At 38.2% G+C, this 24,696-nt stretch overlaps 1 protein-coding gene across 4 annotated transcripts in view; it reads right to left on the reverse strand.

Moving 5' to 3' along the window:
• The window catches only part of LOC106883036 (phosphatidylinositol 4,5-bisphosphate 3-kinase catalytic subunit alpha isoform), a 46,617-nt gene that overhangs the window by 12,902 nt on the left and 9,019 nt on the right, over positions 1-24,696 (reverse strand). For all 4 annotated transcript variants that reach the window (XM_014933898.3, XM_089342778.1, XM_052977095.2 and 1 more), the window contains 9 exons: positions 20,012-20,379; positions 18,227-18,436; positions 7,841-8,094; positions 6,940-7,057; positions 5,659-5,777; positions 4,401-4,589; positions 3,401-3,457; positions 2,571-2,706; positions 593-735 (listed from right to left, as the gene is read on the reverse strand). In XM_014933898.3, coding sequence (XP_014789384.1) covers positions 593-735; positions 2,571-2,706; positions 3,401-3,457; positions 4,401-4,589; positions 5,659-5,777; positions 6,940-7,057; positions 7,841-8,094; positions 18,227-18,436; positions 20,012-20,357 — 1,572 coding nt within the window. In that variant the 5' untranslated portion in view covers positions 20,358-20,379. The remainder of the gene's footprint in view (positions 1-592; positions 736-2,570; positions 2,707-3,400; positions 3,458-4,400; positions 4,590-5,658; positions 5,778-6,939; positions 7,058-7,840; positions 8,095-18,226; positions 18,437-20,011; positions 20,380-24,696) is intronic.

The following is a 24,696-nucleotide window of genomic DNA, read 5'->3' on the forward strand; positions in this document are numbered from 1 at the left end:
GGTTGTCATGATAGGTATATCAGGTTTGTATATTTGTACATTAGTGTCACTTTGATGGCATGCATTGCCCTCTCACTCAATAATAATAATAATAATAAATCGTCTTCTTTTTATACAAGGAAGCTATATATTGTACAGCTCCAAGACAACCTTGATTTAACAAATCTATGACCAAACAAATTCAAGCCAAGACCATCAATTTTGTGGGAAGTATCACCAAAATAGTAGTTTTGGACTTTCTTTTCCTTCATTACCAGCAAGCACTATGCAAAAATCACATCAATTCTTCCTTGTGAAAAGGATCCTCTATGCTGTTATTCAGCGTGATAGAAATAATAGCCAAATCTTCCTTAAATCATATTCCCACAGAGGGGAGAACAAACATTACATGATGTAGTCACTGTAGGCCAGGTGAGAGAGGCTGGATCTGGTCAGTTTTAACTTAGGAAAGGTAGAATATTTGGGCCTGAGATAGCAGGTTTAAATGCTAAATAGGAAAACATAAAACCCAAATTCTAATGCTCCATATGCAACCATTCTCCATTTCTCAAATTAAAAACTAAAGCAGTTAATAGATAAAAGAACTACTCACATCCACATAGCCATCTTGTACGTAACCATCGTACGAGTTCTGTTTGGAATATCTATCAAATTTTTCCATATCAAACGTTACAGAATGGGAAAATTTGTCAAATTCAATATCCAGACTTGGACAGTCTTTGTTTGGGTTTGAACCTGAAATGAAATCGACAGATTAAGTACTTCATAATAGAGAAGAAGAAGAAAAGGAGAGTAGGAGGCAAAAAATTACTTTGGTTACATTAAAATATCCAATACAATCATCATTATCATCATCATCGTTTAATGTCCGCTTTCCATGCTAGCATGGGTTGGACGACTTGACTGAGGACTGGTGAAACCGGATGGCAACACCAGGCTCCAATCTAAATTTGGCAGAGTTTCTAGAGCTGGATGCCCTTCCTAACGCCAACCACTTAGAGAGTGTAGTAGGTGCTTTTACGTGTCACCTGCACGAAGGCCAGTCAGGCGATACTGGCAACGGCCACGCTCGAAATGGTGTCTTTTATGTGCCACCCGCACAAGCCAGTCCAGGGGCACTGGCAACGATCTTGCTCGAAAATCCTACGGATGCCAGTCAGGCGGTACTGGCAACGGCCATGCTCAAAATGGTGCATCTTATGTGCCACCCGCACAAGAGCCAGTCCAGGGGCACTGGCAACGATCTTACTTGGCTTGCCGGGTCTTCTCACGCACAGCACATTTCCAAAGGTCTCGGTCAGTAGTCATCGCCTCGGTGAGGCCCAATGTACGAAGGTCTTGCCTCACCATCTCAGCCCAGGTGTATATTAAAAAAAAACACAAAGAAAAAACACATAGATAGACCTTTGGCGATATGCCTTGCTTGAGAAGACCCGTCAAGCCAAATGAAATCACAGTCATGTTCAATGCCGGTGTTACATAACTGGCGTGTAAAAAGCATCTTTTGAGTGTTGGGCCTCACAGAGGCAATGTAGTCAAGGCTGGTTTTGCATAACTAGCATCTGTGCCAGTGACATGAAAAAGCACCTTTCAAGTGCTGGACCTCACAGAGGCAATGACAAATGACTGGGACCTTTGGCAATATGCTGTGCTTGAACTGAAGACCTATCAAGCCAAGTGAAATTATAGGCCTGGCAACTACTGGTGTCATGCAACTGGGACCCATGCTGGTGGCATGTAAAAGCACCCATTACACTCTCGGAGTAGTTGGCATTAGGAAGGGTATCCAGTCGTAGAAACCATGCCAAATAAGATTAGAGTCTGGTGCAGCTCTTCAGCTTACCAGCCCTGGTCAAACCGTCTAACCCATGTCAGCATGGACAATGGATGTTAAATGATGCTGATGAGATACACATACACATGCTCACATATTGAAAATTGTTACACAACACATATATTCTTTAAGTTTATTCCTTCCTTGGGATCTCTTACATGTTTATATTGATAAAAAGCAAAGTCAGGAAACAGATACTGGGTCCAAAGCAAATTCCTTGCAACAATGGATGTTATGTTGGCTGTTATGCAGAATCAGAGGGGGAAAATTACTATCAAGTCAAGAAAGAAGACTACCAATAAAGAGGAATGATGACTGGAGAAAAGGGAGACTACTGCACATGGGAGAAACACTGAAGCTTGAGAAAGGTGTCAAAAAAAAAAAAAAAGAAACTGAATTGCCAAACTACCTTTTAACATTTTTCAATGCAGAAGCTGCAGGTCAGAAGAGGCCCCACCCCAGATGGTTGGATGTGATTGGAAAAGATCTCCAGAGGCTTTCTGTCATCTGCAAAGATGCAGAGGGGCTGGCATGGGACTGCCAGCGATGGAGAGTACTGGTAGCTCTACGCATGATGCCTCTGGGACCACTAACTTGGAATGACCCCAGCCCTGTCAAGCAAGAGCATGAAGTCAAGCCAAGCCAAACCAAGCCAAGCCAAGAATTTCTTCTAGACAATAAGTAGGGTTGAGAAGGGAAGAGTGCAAGAAAAACAGAGGAAGGGAAATGCTTTTACCTGGTATTCCTATAGGATTGAGAAGTTCATCCATGCCTTGAGGCATTGGCCACAAATGAAGCCCCACTTTATCACTAAGCAGGCGGTGGTTGAAATCAAACATTTGCAGATTACCCCAGGCCAGAGCATAATCGAACTGAAACAAGATGGAAAAACAAGTTTAAAAATATCAACAAATGATAAATACATATCATTTGGTACAAGCAAGTTTGTGTGATTAAGAGGTACACTAAACCACCCCAACCATATGGCTCCAGTTTCATTCAATGTATGGTGGAAACTTGAGTAGGCATCTTCTATCATAGTCTTTCAAGCCGACCAAATTGTTTTGAGTGAAACTTGACAGATGGAAACTGGTACAGATAACCATGGCGTGTGTGTGTGCACACATATATTTAATACATATGTATTAAATATTCAAGTATTATGCTCGCTAAAAGTGTTGGCATCAGGAAAGGCACCCAGCTATAATATATTAACTTAAAAAGATCCTACTCAACCCAGATCTGTTCAATTTGGCTCACAGATTTTTTAATAGATTTTTTTTTAACCAAACAGTTTGAAACTTCATATACTGGTAGAATTACTCACCCAGAACACGGTTTATGTTGAACATATTTAACAAAATTTCGTATATTAGAAGTTATTTCATGTTAAAGTTGTCATATTTGGGTTAATTTTAGCCAATGAACGATGTGTATTCAGTTGAAGAAAGCTACTGCTGTTTGCAATAGTAATTGAAGAACAACAACTTCTGGGTCATCTCTACTAAATATACCAGTGCACACGCACATACGCTTACACAGATCTTTAAATAACAATAGCCTTACCTTTTCTTTCCTTTCCTTCTTTTTAACAACTTCTTTGCTTTTGACATTTATCTCCTCCTGCAGCCAAATAAAATATAGGGAGTCAGTAGCTGTGACAATATTGACGAACATGATTATGGCAGTAGTGATGATAGAGGTGACGCATGATGATAACAGTGATGGCGATGAAGATGATGGTGGTGCTGCAGGTGAATGAGATGGTAAGGATGATGATGACAGCGTTTATAGAGGTGACAAGTGATAAGAGATGATGATAGTGACGGTGCTGGTAGGGGTAGTGTTAGAAGTGACTTGTAGTGGTGGTGGTGGTGATAATAGAGATAACAGAGGCTGGCAATGTTGGTAGAGATGATGAAGCTGATAGTGGTAGCCATGGTGACTATGATGATGATGGTTGGGTAGCATCGGAGGAAGATTTAGGTGCAATGTTTTACAGGTCAAGCAACCCCACAATGACTTCTTTATTGTCTTGTAGATTGTTACTGTTGTTGACAGTGCAGTGGTGGTGGTCATATTGTTATTAATTCTTGTTTAACCTAACACTAGCCTGACGATCAAAAAAAGAATTATAGCTGTGACTAATCAGTTATAACGGTGATATACCTATCCATCTATCAATCTATTTATCTCGTTAGCAATAATGGTAAATAGTTTTTAGTTTCTGTCAGGGATATTATGAAAGGGTGCACAACATGTAGTAAATAACTTTAACTCTTTAGTAACCGGATTACTTTATCAAATGTAATGTTTATTTATTCACATTGCTTTGAATTGATCATGCACTATCTCATAGCTTTGAGATTTTGATGACCTGATTGTTTATTTTTAAAATAGGGTAGATGTGAAAAGCCAGATCTGGTTGATTAAAAGAAAAAATAGGTACAATATAGGATGATGGTTTTGGTGCTAATCATGGTGATGGTACTGCTACTGTTGCTGCTAATGATGATGATGATGCAGAATATTCAAAGTAGGTAAGTGCAAAAAAAAAAAAACTCACTTTGGTTTTCCGTCGCTTAGCAACAGAACATATTGAAAGGCAGAGTCGAGCACTTCGTGGTATCTCAGATACTGGAATTTCATATTCAAGCCATTGGTTCCAGCGGGGATTTAGAGAGTCAACACACTCAGTTTCTTTGGTTGGACACAATAGTTCAGTTCCATGGAAAAGACCAGTTTTCACATAAATCTAGAGAAAGAATGCAAGAAATATTTCTTAATACAAGGCTCACAAGAGATCTTTAATCCTTCAGCATTCAGATTGTTATATCAAGTGTAATACTTTTTATTTACATTGCTTACAATTATTCATGCATTATTTTGTAACTTCAAGATTTCAGTGATGTGATTGCTTGTTTCTCGGATGACATTGTAAGATAGGTGTGAGAGTCTGGATCTGGCCAGTTTGAACCTAAAACTGGAAGAATATCATGGCTGGATATGGCCGGTTTAAATGCTAAAGGGTTAAACTATGAATTAGATGTGGAATACTTTGTGTAGCTCGAAGGATGTTTGGTTACTATTTTGAGGAAGTCTATAAGTTCTTTCCCTGCTTATGTACAGTGCAATGGGTCACCATTTTATATTTTTAATTTTGCACATGCGCATTGCTTGTTTTTAATTTTGTCAACTACAAAGTATAGTAGGGTCAGTCTGGCACCGCCTGTGAGAAAAACAGGACCATGACATAATTCACTCTGCCAGAAATTTGGAAATGACATGCTGTACTACTTGGCATTCACACCAGAATCTCCAATATGAACTTTTCAGAGTGTTTGGGTGTCAATCTGAGGAAATGTACCGAGAGTGATAAAAATCAAACATCCAGTCAACATCATGGTGTTTGAAGTGATCACTGGTGATAGCGACATTATGCCTCCATTTATCTTCCCACATGGTCTCAGACTCAATATGGAGGCCTGTATCAAGTACGTAAAGGAGGTAGTGCTGCCCTGGGTCAAGAGGGTGACAGCTGGAAGACCCTATGTCTGGTAACGGGATTCTGCACCATACCACACTAGCAGGAGAACCCAGTCATGGCTGTCAGACAATCTATTGTTAATAACTCTTTCTTACTATAGGCTCAAAGGCCTGAAATTTTGTGGGAGGCGGTCAGTCGATTACATCATCCCTAATGCTCAAATGGTACTTATTTTATCAACCCCAAGAGCTTGAAAGGCAGAACTTACCCTACACCCATGTCATTATATTTATTAATGCAAGTAAAACTTCAAAGAAAAGAGGCGTCTGTATTTTACCTTGCCTTCTCCTTTCACATTGACATAAGTAGCACTGTTTATCTTGATGCGCAGTTTAGTTTTGATAGTCCAGATAGGAATAGTTTCTTGTTTCGTAATATCATTCAATGCTTGCACACCTGAAAGAAGTGGGGGAAGAAGAAACAAAACATATATATATATATTTAAGAAAACCAAATAATAATAATAATAATAATAATAATAATAATAATTAATAATAGGATTTCAAATTTTGCCACAAGGGCAGCAATTTTGGGGGATACATCAACCCCAGTGTTCAACTGGTACTTATTTTATCGACCCCAAAAGGATGAAAGGTAGCGTTGACCTTCGTGGAATTTGAACTCAGAACTTAGCAAACCGCTAAGCATTTCGTCCAGTGAGCTAACACTTCTGCCAGTTCGCTGCCTTAATTAATAATAGCTAGCTGGACCCGTGAAAACTTAACAGAAAGCATAAAAAACGTAAGCATCTGTAAATTGTGTGCTGGTGCCATGAGAAATGTTTCTGTATTGTGACACTTACAGAATATAGAAAGAAGTGTGAAACCAATAACTATATAATCCAACCAAAATATCTCAGTTACGCAAACGTAAGCAGAATTACTATTTAGCCTTAAAATACATTGTACATATGGTAAAAAAAACTTTCGTGGTTTAGTGGTGCAGAACGTTCTACTGGTATTCTTTTATACTTTTACTTGTTTCAGACATTTGACAGTGGCCATGCTGGAGCACTGCCCTTTAGTCAAAGAAATCAGCCCCTGGACCTATTCCCTGTAAGCTTAGTGCTTATTCTATCAGTCTCTTCTGTTGAACAGCTAAGTTATTGGGGGACGCAAACACACCAACATTGGTTGCCAAGCGGTAGAGGGACAAACACACACACATAAATATATACATACACACACACACACACATATATATATATATATATATATATGACAGGCTTCTTTCAGTTTACATCTACCAAATCCACTTACAAGGCTTTGGTTGGCCTGAGGTTATCTACTATTTCTAAGTATGTCTATTTTCTGTACATTTCAAGTGTTTATTGCACCTATACATCTACCCCAGGTAATTTATTGTTACCTAGATGTCTTATAGTTGATCCTCAACCTGCTGTTTCCTTTGAATAACTAAGAGTATCAAAATAATAGACAGTGAAAATATAGTTTTTAAAAAATGGGCAGAAAGAAAGATGTGAAAGACAAAGAAAGCAAAAGACGTGGGAGAGAAAAGAAAATGTGCAAGATAAAATGAAATAGAGAAGTTCACTCACCTTTCTGTACATATGTTGGGATCCAAAAAATATTTTCAGGTATTGCCAAATAAACAGAATCTTTTGTCTGCAACATTAGTTGGGGTATTTTGTCTCGGGCTATACATTCACGAATGTACTGCAATAGAACAACAGATATTGAGGTATCATCATCACTATCAGCAATATAGTTAGATAAAGAATTTATCATTATCACATTCATCATCATCATCATTTAACATCCGTTTTCTATGTTGGCATGGGTTGGACAGTTTGACAGGAGCAGACCAGCTGAAGAACTGCCTGGGCTCCATGTCTGTTTTGGCGTGGTTTCTATGGTTGGATACCCTTCCTAATGCCAACCGCTTTAGAGGGTACTGGATGCTTTCTACAGCACTGGTGCAGGTGCTTTTTATGTGCTTTGATGCCGTACCACTTCTGTTACCCGTGTTGCCACCCATAGTACAGGAGCCTGACCAGCCAGTATCAGTTTGTGCCAGTTGCTGTCAGGATGTTAGGTGCTCTCAAAACCTGCACTACTGACATTCTCCGCAAAATAGCGATAGCAGTGGCCCATCAGAGAAATGAGCCCCACAAGTTGGAGTGGCTACTGCAGTGAGTGTTGCTGGCCATTCTCTGTGGCTTGGATTGACTCAAAGCAATGGTATCATGCAGTGCAAGTGAACCCAGACCTCATGGTTGTGAAGCAAATAACTTACTTACTTAGCTATACCTCTTTCCACAGATACACTAATATCTTAATAAAATACAGATGAGCCATAACTGGAGTGTCACTGATCATAGGCCAATTGGATCAGGACTGACCTGAGGCTAAACAACAACATAAACATCACTGGTCACTGCCAACACTAACATCAGTGAATACATTACTTACAAAAATAAATAATGTCTTTGAACTTACCCTATATTGGCTGAGGGAATACTCTTCCAGCAAGTATTGGTTGCAGCCACACACTTTCAGCACATAAGCATTGGTATACTGCTGGATGCAGGACTGCTGCTGGTCAGCTGTTAGCTGCATGCTGCGTGTTCGCCTGCGAATTGCTTCTGCAATCACGAGCTGCGGAGTAGCCGTGTGTAGAACTTTGACGGAATACTTCTGCCGGTCATCATTGTCGGATAAAACCCAGATGCATACTATCACATAGTTGGACTCTGGAGATGTGAGAGAAAAAATGAAATAAAAAGAATGAGTGAGTGAGTGAGTAACTGAGAGACAAATGTAAAAGAGAAATTAAACTGAACTAACGTTAATCTAGACATGAATAAAGAAGAAAAAATTATATTAAATGTTAAAAACCGAAGTTAAAGTCAATATTACCCCTTTAGCATTTAAACTAGCCATATCTGGCCCAAATATTCTTCCTGTTTTTTTGTTCAAACTGGCCAGATCTGGCCTTTCACACCTACCCAACATTTGTCATTCTAAATGTAGTCATGTCGTTGAAATCTGAAAACTACAAGATAGTGCATGAGAAATTCAAAACATTGTAAATATAAAAGCAATACATTTGACAGAATAATGTGAATGCTAAAAGGGTTAAAGTAGAAAAATATTTAAAAAAAAAATTTTTTTAATTAAAAAAAGGCATGAAATGAAACCAGATATAATAAACAGCAGCGTCAGCGAGCAGGTTTAAGAAATTACATAGTTGGATTCTGAAACCAGAGAAAAACTGAGAAGCAAGGAAAAAATTTACCTTTTTACATTCTTTTTTAAATTGAATTTAATATATCCAGGCCCTTTCTAAACTTTGATTTATTCATTGTTTTTTCTTTTCAAATTAAATTTATTTCAAATATGAATAAGAAAAAAATCTTTATGTAAACTGTGGTCATTAAATCTAACACAGCCCAGTAGGAAGAGTATCATTTGTATTTCATTCAATGCCCAGGTTGAATAAAACTAATAAGCATCATGCAGATCGATTCCAAGTTGAGAAAATACAGCAAGACAAAGAAGAGACGGGGAGAGAGAGAGAGAGAAAGAGAAACTTTAAAAAATTGTCAAATTAAATATTAAACTAAATTAAAGTATAAAATTTATTAAGAAAATCAATTAACCACCAACTAAAACATGATAACATCTGATACTGAAAGGCAGAGTATCAAAAGGATGGTCAAACAAAGACCCACTGTATTCACCGACATTGTTTCTTCCTATATTCCAGAAAAATGGATATTTTTGACGGACTTTTCTCCAAATAGATTTCAGATGGCATAGGTTCTGATTATATCTGAATTAATTCTGAAAAAAATGTTTTGGGGAGAGTAGGGATAGAAGATACAGAAAATTCATGCGTGTCAGATTCGCTTCCTCATAACTTTCTGAAAAATAGGTATTTTTAAATGAAAATTTCAACAAATACTGCATGATTTCCTTAAAGACAGAAGTCAGGCAGTTGCAGCCAATGATGCCCTTCTTGAACTATCAAAACTCCTTTCCCAAGAAGTTTTTCACTACAAATACTGATATAATAATTTTCTACACTATCTGAAAGGTATTTCCAGAAAGTTTCATTAATAAATATCCATTTTTCAAAAACTTACAGGAAAACAAATACAGCAGGGCACATTTCTGTAGTCATAGCCTAAATTTATTGAGTGAGCGAATACTATTCAAAAATGAGGGTTTCAAAAGAAAATTAGATGTAGCATACTAGAAAAATTAACAATAACTACAATTCATTTAGCAAGCAGCAGTAAACACCCAGAGAACAGTCGATTTGCTCATATATATAATACGGTATATTTGTATGTACAGTTAGATGTATGACTGTTGAGATTAGAGAGCTCTGTGTACATTAACACCATCAAACCTGCTGGATATATATGAACACACACACACACACACATGCACACATCTACATTCATGCAAAGCATCTCTGAGTCTCCCTGTATCTATATGAATGCACAGAGAATGTATTTCTTTTTCTCTTATTTAAAAAACCTAAACAAACACACATGCATGTAGTTGTTTTTGCAAAAGAAAATAATGTAGTCTTTTCATTTCTTTTTCTTTCGCATGAGCAGGAAAAGAAGATAATCAATAACAGCAACATGCTGAGAATTTGTAGGCAAGACGACAATTCCTAGCCAAGAAAAAACAGTGCATGTTAAATCTGAGATCAGTTTAGGGTTGTAAGAAGGGAGGAGAATAAAGGGGGAAAGAAAGCGAAAAGATAGAGGAAGAGAGTGAGATGCAATGTCACTAGCCACATCCAAATTGGAAGGATGAATGAACAAATGAGAAAGAGACTGTAGTTTATGTGTAGGGGTGAGCAAGCTAAGGTCAATGAGGAACTGATGAGAGACAGAGCAAGATGAAAAGATTTCAATCAAGGTAGGAAGCTAACGAAGCTGTAAAAGTACACTGAAGATGTCGGAAGCAGATGCAGTACAGATCAGCATAAGGCAGCATCAGAAATCAACAGAAGACAGACAGGATTGAAGGGTTTGTGGTTAATGGGTATTGATCCTGAAGATGGCAGCAGCATCATCATCAAGGATGGACATTTCAGAGCAGCAGGTTCAGTTTACTAACACATTGGAGTTAGGGAGTTAGTTAGGTAGCCAGTGGGATGAGACAGTTCTGGAAGTGGTTGTTGGCAATTTTATTCTTTTTTTTTGTGTGTGTAGTAATGAAGAGTCCATCATGTCATACCTTGGTGCTGGAGGAGAGTCTCTCACTGACATCAAGCGAAGACAAAAAATATGTTCTGCTGCATTCATTGCACTGTTTCAATTGAAGTGGATGATGATTCTGGAGGACAAAGAAAGAAGGTTGTTCGCGCCAGTTGACCTGTTAAAGATGAAGCTGTTACTGCAAGGCCACCGGGGAAAAAGCACTGATTTCCAAGATAAAACAGAAGTCATCAAATTATATTATCTTTACCCATTACTTTGGAAATATAAAGCAATAAAAAAAAAAGGGAGAGAGAGAGGGGGGGGGGGGCAGCAACTTGAAGAACTTGACATCTCACCTCATATATACAGGGTGTTTGAGCTAAATTTGACAGTTTTGCATACAAAGAAAATAAAACTGAATATCCCATCGAGAAATAAAGTATAAAAGAAATAAAAGAAGGTGATGAGCTGGCAGAAACGTTAGCACGCCGGGCGAAATGCTTAGCGGTATTTCGTCTGCCACTATGTTCTGAGTTCAAATTCCGCTGAGGTCGACTGAGGTTGCCTTTCATCCTTTCGGGGCCGAGTGAATAAGTACCAGTTACGCACTGGGGTCAATATAATTGACTTAATCCGTTTGTCTGTCCTTGTTTGTCCCCTCTGTGTATAGCCCCTTGTGGGCAGTAAAGAAATAAGAAATAAAAGTATTTTAAAAACTCAAAAAATATCAACTAGATTATGGTTGAGAGATAGCAATTTACTCAAATTAGCCACCCCCAGCTTCCACCATGACCTCAAGACAGCTCTGGAACCTGGTGCATGCATTCTTCACTGTGTCCCTGGAAAGATCTTTGAATGCTTCCTTAATTTTGGCCACCAGCTTGGCCTTGGTGCTGCAGACAGTAGTCGGTGTCCTCCTCAACTGTGCCCCACACATAGCAATCCACAGGATTACAATCTGGGGGATTTGGAAGCCAGGAATCGGAGCTAGTGATGATGTTGAAATTCTCTGACAACCACTTCTGCTTCTTTCCAAAAGTATGGCAAGGAGCCAAATCCTGCTGCCACACATATGGCCATCCAGCAGCAACCCTCTCCGGTTAGAATTTGACCACAGTCTCCCAGCAGCTTCACACAGCCTTCTGAACTGAGCCTAAGGCCCTCTTCAAAGATGTGGGATGAATTCCAATGTGCAGATATAGTCAGAATGCCTGCTGGCCTTAACTTCATAATCTCCACTGCAGCTGTTCATGTTATATCTTACAGCTTTTACGATGCTCACAGAGCATTGAGCAGCGGTCATGATGTCAGCATTTTGATTCCGTGCAAATCATCATGATACAGGTAACCATTTTCAAATATTCAGATGGCTTCCAGTCCTCTATGTCAGCTAACTTTTTCTCAACTACAACTTTAACCCTTTAGTGTTTAAACCGGCCATATCCGGCCCAAATATTCTACATGTTTTATATTCAAACTGGCGATATCTAGCCCCTCACACCTAACCTACATTGACATTCTAAAAATAAACAATCACATCATTGAAACCTCGAAGCTATAAGATAATGCATGATTAATTTGAAAGAATTTGAATGGAAAAGTATTACATTTAACAGAGTAATCTGAACACTAAAGGGTTAATCTTTATGCTCTCCAACACTGCACAGAGTTCACCGATACATCAAGCTGCTTCTGAAAAAAGGAGACATAGAAAAAAACAATCAAATTTAGCCTAAACACCCTGTTTGCATGTGTGTGTGTGTGTGTGTAGTTTTTAGTCACAAGAAAAAGGGCTGCCTTTGTGACTGCCTATCCCGCCTCTTCTCTTTTCAGGCAACCTGGCCCAAATGTCTGCAACAGAATGTATCCTGCTATTAGCATGTAAAGGGATAAGTGGTATGTTAAACAAGGTGATTGTGTAAGTCTAGCATCCAAATTGTACAAGTAGACATGGAGGCATTTTAACAAGGCCAGAAAATACAAACTCTGGCAGTGGGAGTTCCATCCTCAAATTAGATCAATAAAGTCCATTTTCTTCATTTCAAAAAGGAAAAATAACAAGGAAAAAATAACAAAAACAAATAAGGTACAGGAAATCTGAGTGACCAGTAAAAGTATCACTGTATCAAGATCATACTGGTCTTTCTGTTTGAGAGAAACAGGGACAGGGGAGACATGGAAGCAGATAGTATAATAAATATCTACACACAGATAAAGACATCTATGAGAGTAAGAAACGACAACAATTAAAAGTACAGATTCTATCTTAATACAACACAACCACAACGTTCACATAGCTAAAAAAAAATGATACATAATTAGTACAGAGTCTAATTGAATCTTTTGGTTAGAGGAACAAAGACAGTATCTGTGATCCTTTGTATGGCCAAGACTGATGAGAGAATGTTAATTCTCAAACTGGAGACCTCAAATATTTGCAAAAGGGTGAGTTCCATTAGAAGGATAGGAGTGGGTGGAAAGTGCATAATATACAGCATTGGAGGGGTATGGTGGCAGGATGGTAGGTAAGAGGAAAAGGGAAGTGGGTAAGGGTAGGATGGGTATGGAAAGGGAGGGTGGATGAGTGGTCAACAGAGTGGGTACAGGTGAGGATGGTTTGAATAATAGTGGGGGAGGGTATCCCCACTGGATGAAGTGGCGACCCATGAGTTGGGACTGTGTTTCAAAGTCATGGTCCTCATTACAGAGCCAACAGAAGAGAAATTGTAAGTAAGGGATGAACACTTTGGTGTATGAAGGGGAGGAGGAGTTGAGGTAGGAGAGGGAGTGGTCTGTAAGCTTGGAGTGGATGGAAGTGATAGAGGAATGGTTGATGGCCATGGAAATGTCAAGTTAATAGCGATGTTGGAGACAGAGTAAAAGTATTCAAGGGCAGGGTGGACAGAGTGGACGTTGTTTGCTGGAGAGAGAAACTGGTATACTGTGAGACGCCATGGTAACTTGGTTCATTGAGTGCAGGCAAAGCATTATAGAAAAGAGCATGCAGTTTGCACAAAGTCTTGGACATCAAGTCAAATCGACATTATGAATATTTCTGTAGCCAAACATTTATTCCATACTATATATAAAGTTATGCAATATATATGTAATAACATTACAGATCATTCACTTCTTCAGACATCCTGATTCGAAACACAATCAACTTATGAAATAAACCTGTGATGCAGGATAAATTTAGTTCACTTCATGGGGGGGGGGGGGTTAACAGCATGCAAACATACCAAATGGATATAATCCTTCATCAACGAACCTCCTAGCAGATTAAATGTCAGATATGATTTAAGTCAATTACTCAAAGTAAAAATGAAATCAGTTAAATGCTTCTTATAGTTCAAAATATATTCTTGCTCAGCTACATTTATGTCATTATTGTGAGCTGCTTGGAAACATAGGACAATTAACATAAACCCAGACAGGAACAGTTTTGATAATCAGAATAATAAAACAGCTAAAAATAAAGAATGCTGTACATTAATTACTACTATGTTGAACTTTCTCATTCTTTATTGCTCTCATTTTCACCCTTTCTTTTTATATCTGAATACATAAACAAATACACGCATGTAAAAGTACATATATATATGTATACACACAAAAACTCAAAAAGGTAAACGAATTGAAAAATTAAAATTGAAGAACTCTTTTGGAATACTTGTAAATTTGAATAAGGCAGGGAATCTTTACAACCTAAAAATTGAGGATTATAAAAGCATGATACTTAAGGACCTCCTCAAAGGAATATTCATAAGGAATGCCAGAGTATAGTGTGTAAACCTGGGATGGAGAATCGTACAAAAGGTCTGTCTCAGAGTAAAGTAGATTGTACAGTGCTTGTACATGAACACCAATGCTACATTACAGCTGCTGCTGTTGTCATATTTCATGGTCTTGAACCAATCATAAATAAAAATGTAAGAAAAAAGGGAGTCCCTAATCCAGCCACGAAGAAGAAGAAGAAACAAACATTGCAGGAAAATCTGATATTGTTTGAGGCAGATCTAGCTGGTTTCCTTGAACGTTTCCTAACCCAGGGTGATTATTGGGTCCATCACTTTGAGCCTGAGACAAAGACACGATCCATGCAGTGGAAACTGCCCTTCCTCACTTGCTCCAAAGAAGATCAAGGTTATTTCATTTGCAGGGAAGGTGATGACCTCAGATTTTGGGATGCAAAAGGCATTGTGTTTGTTGACTATCTTCAAAAGTGCCATACTAACAATAGAGAATACTATACCAACTTTCTGAGGCAGTTACAAAAGGCTATCAAGAGCAAATACCCTGGAAAATTGACGAAAGGGGTTTTGTTTCATCAGGACAATGCTTCAGCACACAAGTCCTTGCTTTCAATGGTTACTGTGCATGACTGTGGCTTTGAACTGGTTGCTCACCCTCCCTTTTCTCTTGATTTGGTCCCATCTGACTATCATCAATTGGCTGGGAACCAGTATCACATCGATGATGATGTGATAGCTACTGTTGATGATTTTTGTATCAGCAATAGGATGACAGCTTCTTCACTGATGGGATCCAAGCACTTCAACATTGATAGAAGAAGTGTGTGGACCACAAGGAGGACTATGTTGAAAGATAAACCTCATTTGGTCACATTCCATGAGAGTATCTTGATCCACATATGAACTTTTCAGCCAACCTCATAATTTCCATGACAAGTGATGCATTTGTGTCATCATAAAACCCAACCCTTGAAACTTTCTCCCCAAAAATTCAGGTGTGCACTGATGTACTCGCTTCTTCACAGACACTAATAGCTTGTCTCGGTCATTGAATCATTGTCTTTGAAGATTGTACTTCATTGTCTTGAATAGGTGGAAGTCAGAAGGCACCACATCTAGGTTGTATTATTAATTGGGGGAACCACTGAACAGCACAATTTTCTACCCCGCTGACTTGTTGCCTAAGTTGTGTGCGATTATGCATGGTGTTGGTGAATGCGGATTATTTTCGGAGTCTTCTTTAGTCTCTTCCTCCAAATAGCTCCTTTAACCCTTTAGCATTCAGATTATATACTGTCAAATGTAATGCTTATTTATCACATTGTTTTGAATTGATAAACTATTATCTTGTAGCTTTGAAACCTCAGTGATGTGATTGCTTATTCTTACAATGATGTTGTAGGATAAGTGTGAGAGACTGAATCTAGTCAGTTTGCATGTAAAGCAGGTAGAATATTTTAGGCCGTATATGGCCAGTTTAAATGCTAAAGAGTTACGTTTTTTGAGCATCTGTGTTCCACATATTGGTCATGGTACAACCATATTCCAGAAAAATCAAGGAGAATGACACCTTTGTCATCTTCCAAACAGTCAGCACGACTTCCTGTGCCAGTCGCTGGCTCAAGAATTTCTTAGGCCTTTGAGAAAAGATGTGACACTTTCATTTATGGATTATAAAGATAAACCCAAGTTTCACCCCCTGTTGATGGATTGGCAAAAAATTGCATCTTCATCAGCTTCAAACACTCCCAGCAGAACAAAAAACCACCCTTGTTTCCTTCAAACCAGGTGTCAAATGCCACCACTTGGTATTTTTTGATTTTAGAATGAATTTAAAACCCTTGAAAGAAGTACTCATAAATTTAACCTTAAAAACTGGTTGCAAAAATTTCAACTTTTACATGAGTGTACATGGGGGTGCTGAAAAGTTCCTGGCTTTGGGTAAAAGAAAATACAAGAGGATAATTTGATTATGATTTTATTTATCATATTCCTCTCTCAGATTCACATACTTATTGCAGCAGTCCTTCAGTTTTTCTAAAGCCCTGTAAAGCAATTCAGGAGGTTGGGCCTCCAACTAGGCCTTTCACAATACCCTTAAAGCCAGGAACTTTTCAGCACACCCTATTGTATAAAGTAGCTATTTGTGCTTAAAGTAATGTTAATTAATTACATAACAACTACAAAACAGATTCACTTAAAAAAGATAATGAAAAAGATGTTAGTAATAAAAATTAATTATCAATAGTAACAGACATGGACATACAAATATCACAAACCAATCAAATTCAACATAAAAAGTTGGGAAAATAATCAACATGCTCCACAACAAATCCCAAAGCTATTTGTGGACCAACAACACTTACAAAAGGTTCAATTTCGTGATCAAAAAAAAAGTGTTCAACCCTTCTGCAGACAATATAATGTCCCAAGTCAAATGAAAAATTGGATGGGTTGAAGTCAGACAGACTACTCACATGTACTGAAGAAATGGATATATGCTACTCTGGTTATCATCTCCAAAGCCAAACAGCCTTATCTGCCATTAAATCATCGATTAAATCATCGAATAAGTTGTCACTGAAAGAATGATTAGCGGCCATTTTTCAAAGTAAGTTTCAATAAAATTTTTTCTTCAAATCTCGATAAAGGAATAAAATCACAAAACTTCAGCAACGCATGGGCTGATATCAATTTTTACAGAATGTTAAATAATAGAGGAAGGATTTGATGTTTTTTCTCTTAGTTTAGAGAATTCCTAACTTCCTTTAAAATGAATGTAAAGAAAGATCATTTGATTTGTGTGGTATAGGACTGACTGACAGACAGATAAGTCGTTGGGTGGATTCATGTCATACAGGATGTTAAGAGTTTACATACATACATACATACATATATATATATATATATATGTATATATATATATATATATATATATATATATATATCTTGAGAGTATCTTGTAAGTATCTTGAGAGAAAAGCTGAACATTAGAAGCATCAGTTGTGGCGTGCAAGAGAGACGATTGCGCTGGTATGGACATGTGGTGAGAATGGAGGAGGATAGCTGCGTGAAAAAGTGCCACACCCTAACAGTTGAGGGAACCCGTGGAAGAGGTAGGCCCAGGAAGACCTGGGCTGAGGTGGTGAGGCAAGACCTTCGTACATTGGGCCTCACCGAGGCGATGACTACTGACCGAGACCTTTGGAAATGTGCTGTGCGTGAGAAGACCCGGCAAGCCAAGTAAGATCGTTGCCAGTGCCCCTGGACTGGTTCTTGTGCGGGTGGCACATGAGATGCACCATTTTGAGCGTGGCCGTTGCCAGTACCGCCTGACTGGCTCCTGTAGGATTTTCGAGCGAGATCGTTGCCAGTGCCCCTGGACTGGCTTGTGCGGGTGGCACATAAAAGACACCATTTCGAGCGTGGCCGTTTTCGTGTGGGTGACACGTAAAAGCACCCACTACACTCTCTGAGTGGTTGGCGTTAGGAAGGGCATCCAGCTGTAGAAACTCTGCCAAATCAGACTGGAGCCTGGTGTTGCCATCCGGTTTCACCAGTCCTCAGTCAAATCGTCCAACCCATGCTAGCATGGAAAGCGGACGTTAAACGATGATGATGATGATGATGATATATAATTATTACAAATAAAAGGGTAAAGGATTATTAATTTATTAATAAATTAATAATTAATAATTTTTACCAAGCACTTCGGTATGTAAAAACCATTATCGGTAAAGAACTTATTTAAAAGTACTTTTAAATTTATAAACATAATTAAGGGATCAGCAACAGTTGCTTCACCATATACCAAAATTCAGAAATAGCAGCTAAAGTGCTAAAACTGTGTGTGTGTGTATATATATATATATATATATATATTGAATACAACAAAGTCTACCTACCTCTATTTAACTTTTTTTGCACATGACTGGGATTTGTTCTGGAAGATTCCACTTCAGGGGGATAACTGTACAGGGCTCGTTTATGGCCAGCTTTATCATCTCGGCAAGCCACTACCTCTTTACAAACTTCCAGAATGTTACGACGGAATGTCATCACTTCAAGTTCTTTCATCTCATTGAAATCACTTATTGGAATACCAACGGCCATACCTAACAATTAAGAAGGAAACAATAATGATAAAAGATACCGATAAAGACAGATCTGAAGCTTCAAAGACAGCAAAACCAAATAGATTTTGGAATAACAATTAATAATTTCTAACAAGGGTTCAGTCCTACTGCTTGGCACCTTGAGCCAGTGTCGTCTTCTATAGCCTAGGGACAACCAAAGCTTTGAGTGTGGATTTGGTAGACAGTTAGCAAGGTATAAACAAACTTGCAGTTGTCAAGGTACAATGCAATGTGGCTGCACCCAAAACCATATAGTTGTGAACTTCTTAGCCACACAACCAAGTCTGTGCCTATAATACACACCTAACCCTAAATATTATGGGTGCACTTATACACTAAATGTTACCATTTTTTTTCCTAATCAAGTGTCCTATCGTATTTGAGGTAGCACAACAGAAAACAGGGTAACTGTGTAACAGAGTTAAAATCACTATAATAATGTTGCTCTTTTCTGTGATATTAATAATATAGTAAATTTTTGGCACACTTGCCAACATGAATCCTGTGGAATTACTAGCATCAACCTTCAGTAAAGGCCATGTAATAATTTAGATATCACAAGTATTGAATTATTTAATGTGAAGAGTAAATGAACAAATAATCAACAACAAAAATACATAAACACTAGCATTTTGAATTTATGTAATGTATTGACAGATTTATCCATGTTTGCCAGTTTGCTGAATTTCACTTTAGCGATGGTAACAAATGTTGCAGTGCAGTCAACTTCAACTTGTCTTTGTATTTTTTAAATAATATTTATCCTGGTTTATATTAACCAGAAGATATATTATCAGGCCTTAACCCTTTTGTTACTGTATTTATTTTGAGATGCTCTGTGTTTCTCTCAGTTACTTTAAATATAACAAAGAATTTAGTAAAATAACTTAGTTATCATTCAGCTAGTGTTAGGAACATAAATTGTGACTAAGGTTTGGTGGAAGATTTTAATTCAAAACTTATGAAAACAAAACATTTGTACTCAGAGCCAGAGCCGGTTTCAGCCGGGTTAGTAACGAAAGGGTTAAACCACATTGCATCACATTCAACAACCAACCCACACTAAGGACACAAGCATTTGTATGAATTTTTTAAAAGCTTAAAAATCTGTGGTGCACTTCACTACCCCTTCTAGTACACAGTTTGATGACCACTAGTCTCAGTATTCAATCACGTCAGATCTACCATTCTCATATCATTTTCATTTTTAACCAAAGAGCAAGGTTTTTCTGTTCACTCTAACAGCTTCTGCTTGAGGCTGATACTCGGCGAAATCAATGGGGGAAATGAAACAATTAAAACCAAAACAAAATCAACTTGAGGGTATATTTCACTAGATTAATTGAGGAATATAAAAGAAAAATCAAAAAAATATTCCAATCATCTGAAGAATCATCACTTCAGACTTTGACAGGGTAATAAATCTTCAGCTGGCAAAACCTGGCAGGATCAGCACTCAGCAGGCTAGAATGATAGTTCTTGAGGTGATCCAAATATTTAACACTTAAAAGTGTTAAATAGAAAAATTAAAGAGAAATACTTAGAAAAACTCACCAATTTCATAATTCAATTTTTTCTCTTCTCTGTTACCCTCGGGTTCAACAACCTTCAGCCAAGGCAAGAAAAGTCTCAAATCACAAAGTCTTTTAGTTTCATCAAAGAATTCCTCATGTTCAGCATCTTGTGTGATGCTGACAAATACATATGAAGTTGGGTTTAGGAGTTTTGTATGGAATGGGTATTTCTTTGCCTCTACCCAGAGGTCTGTCTTGATACTCTCTAACGTGGCATTGCGATTACAACGAAGAGGTACTAAAATTCCTGTTGGCAACAGACAATCGACATCGATCTGTGAAGGCATCAAATGTAGGCCCCATAGTTCTCCTGAGCTTGGTGGCATCTTGGTCCAACATAAGCTTTAGCTGAAATAAATAATAATAAGATGTAGAATAACATTTAACATAAATATATGTGAGTGGGGAGTATGTATAAAACAATAACATTAATAGATAGTTTGAGTATATACAGGCATGATGAACCCTCTAGTCCATTTCAACAAACAAGAGATCTAATTCATGCCATACGCCCACAGGCATATGGCATAGTGGTTAGTACTCCCTGGACTCATCAGGTCCTGTTGAACCATCTAAAGCCATGCCAGCATGGTTCACAGACATATGGTGCTGCTGATGATGATGACAACAACGATGTAAAAAATAACCAAAACTTTTGTCAGCTTTGATGACGAGTATTTAGTTGCTTGATCAATTGAACTTCATACTCATATAAGTGGCTGAGTATTCCACAAACATGTACTTGCATAATTCTCAAACAGAATCAGCATGGCACAATGAGTGACAAAGCAGGAGCTTTGAATTAAAAGAATACTTCATCTAACAGTCTTCTACACAATTTCCTTCTTTCCATTTCCACTCACCAAAATTGAGTGGAGCCAAGGTTATGGTAAAAGACACTTGATCCTTCTACCTTTTGCAGCTTTCATCTTGTGTTGATTTAAGTCTAAAAGAGAAGACACTTGCCCAAAATGCATGTCACACCATCAAATTGAACCCGGGAGCATGTGATTGAGCAGCAAACCCCTTCAAACTTCAGAAATTTTGACAGATGTGTGTCTGGATTTACAAACCAGGAGAAAAAGGTACTCAATACATGTAGAAGTTTATTCAGAGCTGTGAGTTTTGTACAGCGGAGAAGGCTAGCCACTGGATTTGGGTAAAAGGAGACGATGAGCGATGGCTAGAGAAATATTGAGCTTTGTTTTTAATAACCAGTTGATCTAGCAAGCGGGGCCTCATATCAGTGAGGGGAAGCCGGTGCACATTGATGCCGTCGAGAGGTAGGTCCCGAAGCGGCGCGCATTCTCTCCTGATGACCCCATACACTTGCTGGCTTCCGGTATGCGGAGTTCTCGACTGGTAGCACTTGCATGTGCAAGTTGTTTGCAAGACAACATGTGAGTTTTTTACCAGTGTTATGATGCAGTTTCTATTTTCTACAATAACTGTCGGAAGCTGAACATGAGAAACTCAGAGCAGAAACAGTGCAGTTGAATGACTGAAACAAGTAAAACGAAGTTAAAAGAATACTGCTATCTGGGATGGTGAGGACGAGGACGATGAGGACAAGGAGGAGGAGAAGAAGGATAGGTCTTGTACTCTCAGCATGACATTTGAGTTAAATGACTGAAATCCCTCACTAGGTCATCTTCAAATTCTGCTATGAAAAAAGAAAGCTTTGGGAGGTGGTGGGAAACAAGGAGTTCCCTGCTGTCAATAAAAGAGGTTTGGGAAGAACTAATTTCATGAAAATGGCACAAGAAAGATCCAGTCTTAAGCTGGCACAAGTGAGATTGACTGTGAAAAGGTAAAATGAGAAACTGGAGGATATGGCCAACCTCCACAATAACATCCAGTCATACTTTGTAAAGCGCTTGGTGTTAAAAAAAGGCAACGAGCAACAGAAAACACAACTCAGACATGAAGTCTGTCCTTTTCCTCAATGGTACAATCAACTTTGGAGAATTCCTGTATCTTGAGGTTATCTCCCCAGTTCAAGTGGAGTTGGTCTTAACTGCCATTTGCTAATTATGAAACATCCTCCAAACATACATATACATATATATATCATCATCATCATCATCGTTTAACGTCCGCTTTCCATGCTAGCATGGGTTGGACGATTTGACTGATGACTGGTGAAAACCAGATGACTACACCAGGCTCCAATCTGATTTGGCAGAGTTTCTACAGAGCTGGATGCCCTTCTTAACGCCAACCACTCAGAGAGTGTAGTGGGTGCTTTTACGTGCCACCGGCACAAAAGCCAGTCAGGGGACGACTTTATTCTTTCAGTTTCCATCAACCAAATCTACTCACAAGGCTTTGGTCGGCCCGAGGCTATAGTAGAAGATACCTGCCCAAGGTGCCACGCAATGGGACTGAACCCGGAACGATGTGGTTCGTAAGCAAGCTACTTACCACACAGCCACTCCTCCGCCTATGATTATAAATTTTGCAATTCCCTATGATAACAGAGCTGATAGCAAAAAAATTCAAAAAATCATTTGCATGGTATCAATATACCTGTAAATGTCTATGTTGTTAAGATTACAGTGCATGTGTATATATACTTGTGTCTATGTGTGCATATTGCTGTTGGCATGCATTTTTCAGATGTGTTTTACACTTGTAAATCTGGAGGTCACTGTCTATGAGGCCTTGACAATCCAGTTATATATAATCTACTTTAACTACTTCAATTAGGCTGTAACCCAAATAAACTTCAACTTAATGCTAATGAGTTTTTCTAATGCATTTATAATCTGATACCCCCATACTGCATTTATCATGTCACATTAATTGACCTGTTTATTATTTTATTTTTTATTAGATCTCAACTTGTGTGTTGTTGCTTATGTTATTCTACTTCTTTTATCTTTTACTTGTTTCAGTCTTCTAACCGTGATCATGCTGGGGCACCACCTTGAGAGGGGTTTTAGTCAAACAAATTGACTCCCAGGACTTTTCTTTTAAACCTAGTACTTATTCTATCAGTCTCTTTTGTCGAACCACTAAGAGTATGTAGAAACACCAACACACACACACAAGAGTTTCTGTCAGTTTTTGTCTCCCAAGTTCACGCACCAGGTTTTGGTTGGCTTGAAGCTATAGTAGAAGACACTTGCCCAAGGTGCCACACAACGGGACCAAGCCCAGAACCATGTGGTTCGGGAGCAAGCTTCTTATCACACAGCCATGCCTTATAATTATTTTATATTTTGTATTGGTTAACACATTCTCAGCATATATTTTATCCTTTGTTTCATTCTATTTTATATTTATTTTCATTTTTGAGGGGCATGATTCCTGTGTATATAAGTGCGGTATTACTGTAGTAACATTTCAATAACTGTCTCTGGTGATATAGTTTTGAGTATAAAATTATTGAAATGGACATAAAAATATGCACAAACAAAAGAATTTGTGGCATTTATTTAACTCTAATGTTTTATCCTGACAATTCTTTGTCTTACAACAGTGAAGAGTTACATCATCACTTTTTGAAATGCAATTCATGGTGTCTGATTTTATTGTGAGTTTTCTCTTGTAAACCAATTTTTGTGAGCCCATGGATAGATAAAAAAATTTGTGTTGTTTGTAAATATGAGTTTTGTCGTGGAACCAATGCATCCCAAACAGCTCGAAATATCAATGAGGTGTTTGGTGAAGATGTGGCAAATGAACGCCACTGTCTGTCGATGGTTTGAGAAGTTCCGGTCTGGTGACTTTACTCTTGAAAATCAACCTCATAGTAGACCCGAGACCAAGGTGGATAAGTGACAAGCTGGAAACTGTAGTGGAAGCAGATACATCTCAAACTACACATGAGTTAGTAACAAGGGGTGATGTTTCGATTCCAAATATATTGGACCATCTGAAACAAATCGGCAAGGTAAAGAAGCTAGACAAGTGGGTTCCACATAAACTAAACGAGCATCAAATGACATGTCATCTTGAAAGTAGCTGTTCTTTGCTGTCACAGCATGAAAGCTAACCATTTTTGCATCGTATTGTTACATGTGATGAAAAATGGATTCTTTTCAACAATAGCAAGCATTCTGCATGGTGGTTGGAGAGAGACAAAGTGCCAAAAAAGAATATTCACCAAAAAAAGCTAATGGTGTCTGTTTGGTGGTCCAGTGCTGGTGTCATCCACTACAGCTTCATGAGACCTGGTAAGTCAAAGTATTAAGCTCAATATAATGAGTGTTGAGACTCCTGTCTGAAATTTTCTGCAAATTCTGCTAATAATAGATACTTAAATATTTTTTCATCTAAAAACTAACAATCCCAAATACCAAACACCCACATTCTTTGGATAAATTTAGAAATAATGAAAATATTTAAGACAAATAATAATAATAATAATAATGTGACCATCAGACCAGACATGAGAAACCTGACATTGTTGTGGTGAACAAGAAGAAAAAAACTTGTGATAATTGACACAGCATGTCCCAGTGACAGCAGGATCAAAGAGAAAACTGAATAACTGTGACGATTTGAAGTGGAAAAGACACAGGTTGTGGGTAATGAAGAAAGTGGAAGCAATACCAAAAGTAATCAGCATGTTTGGAAGTATCAGCACTCAACTACCAGCATGGCACAAATGTAAAAATAGAACACCTCCAAAACTCAGCATTGCTTAGAACTGCCAGA

This window comes from Octopus bimaculoides, chromosome 26 (genome assembly GCF_046866305.1).
Source record: "Octopus bimaculoides isolate indiv1 chromosome 26, ASM4686630v1, whole genome shotgun sequence".
Classification (NCBI taxonomy): domain Eukaryota; kingdom Metazoa; phylum Mollusca; class Cephalopoda; order Octopoda; family Octopodidae; genus Octopus; species Octopus bimaculoides.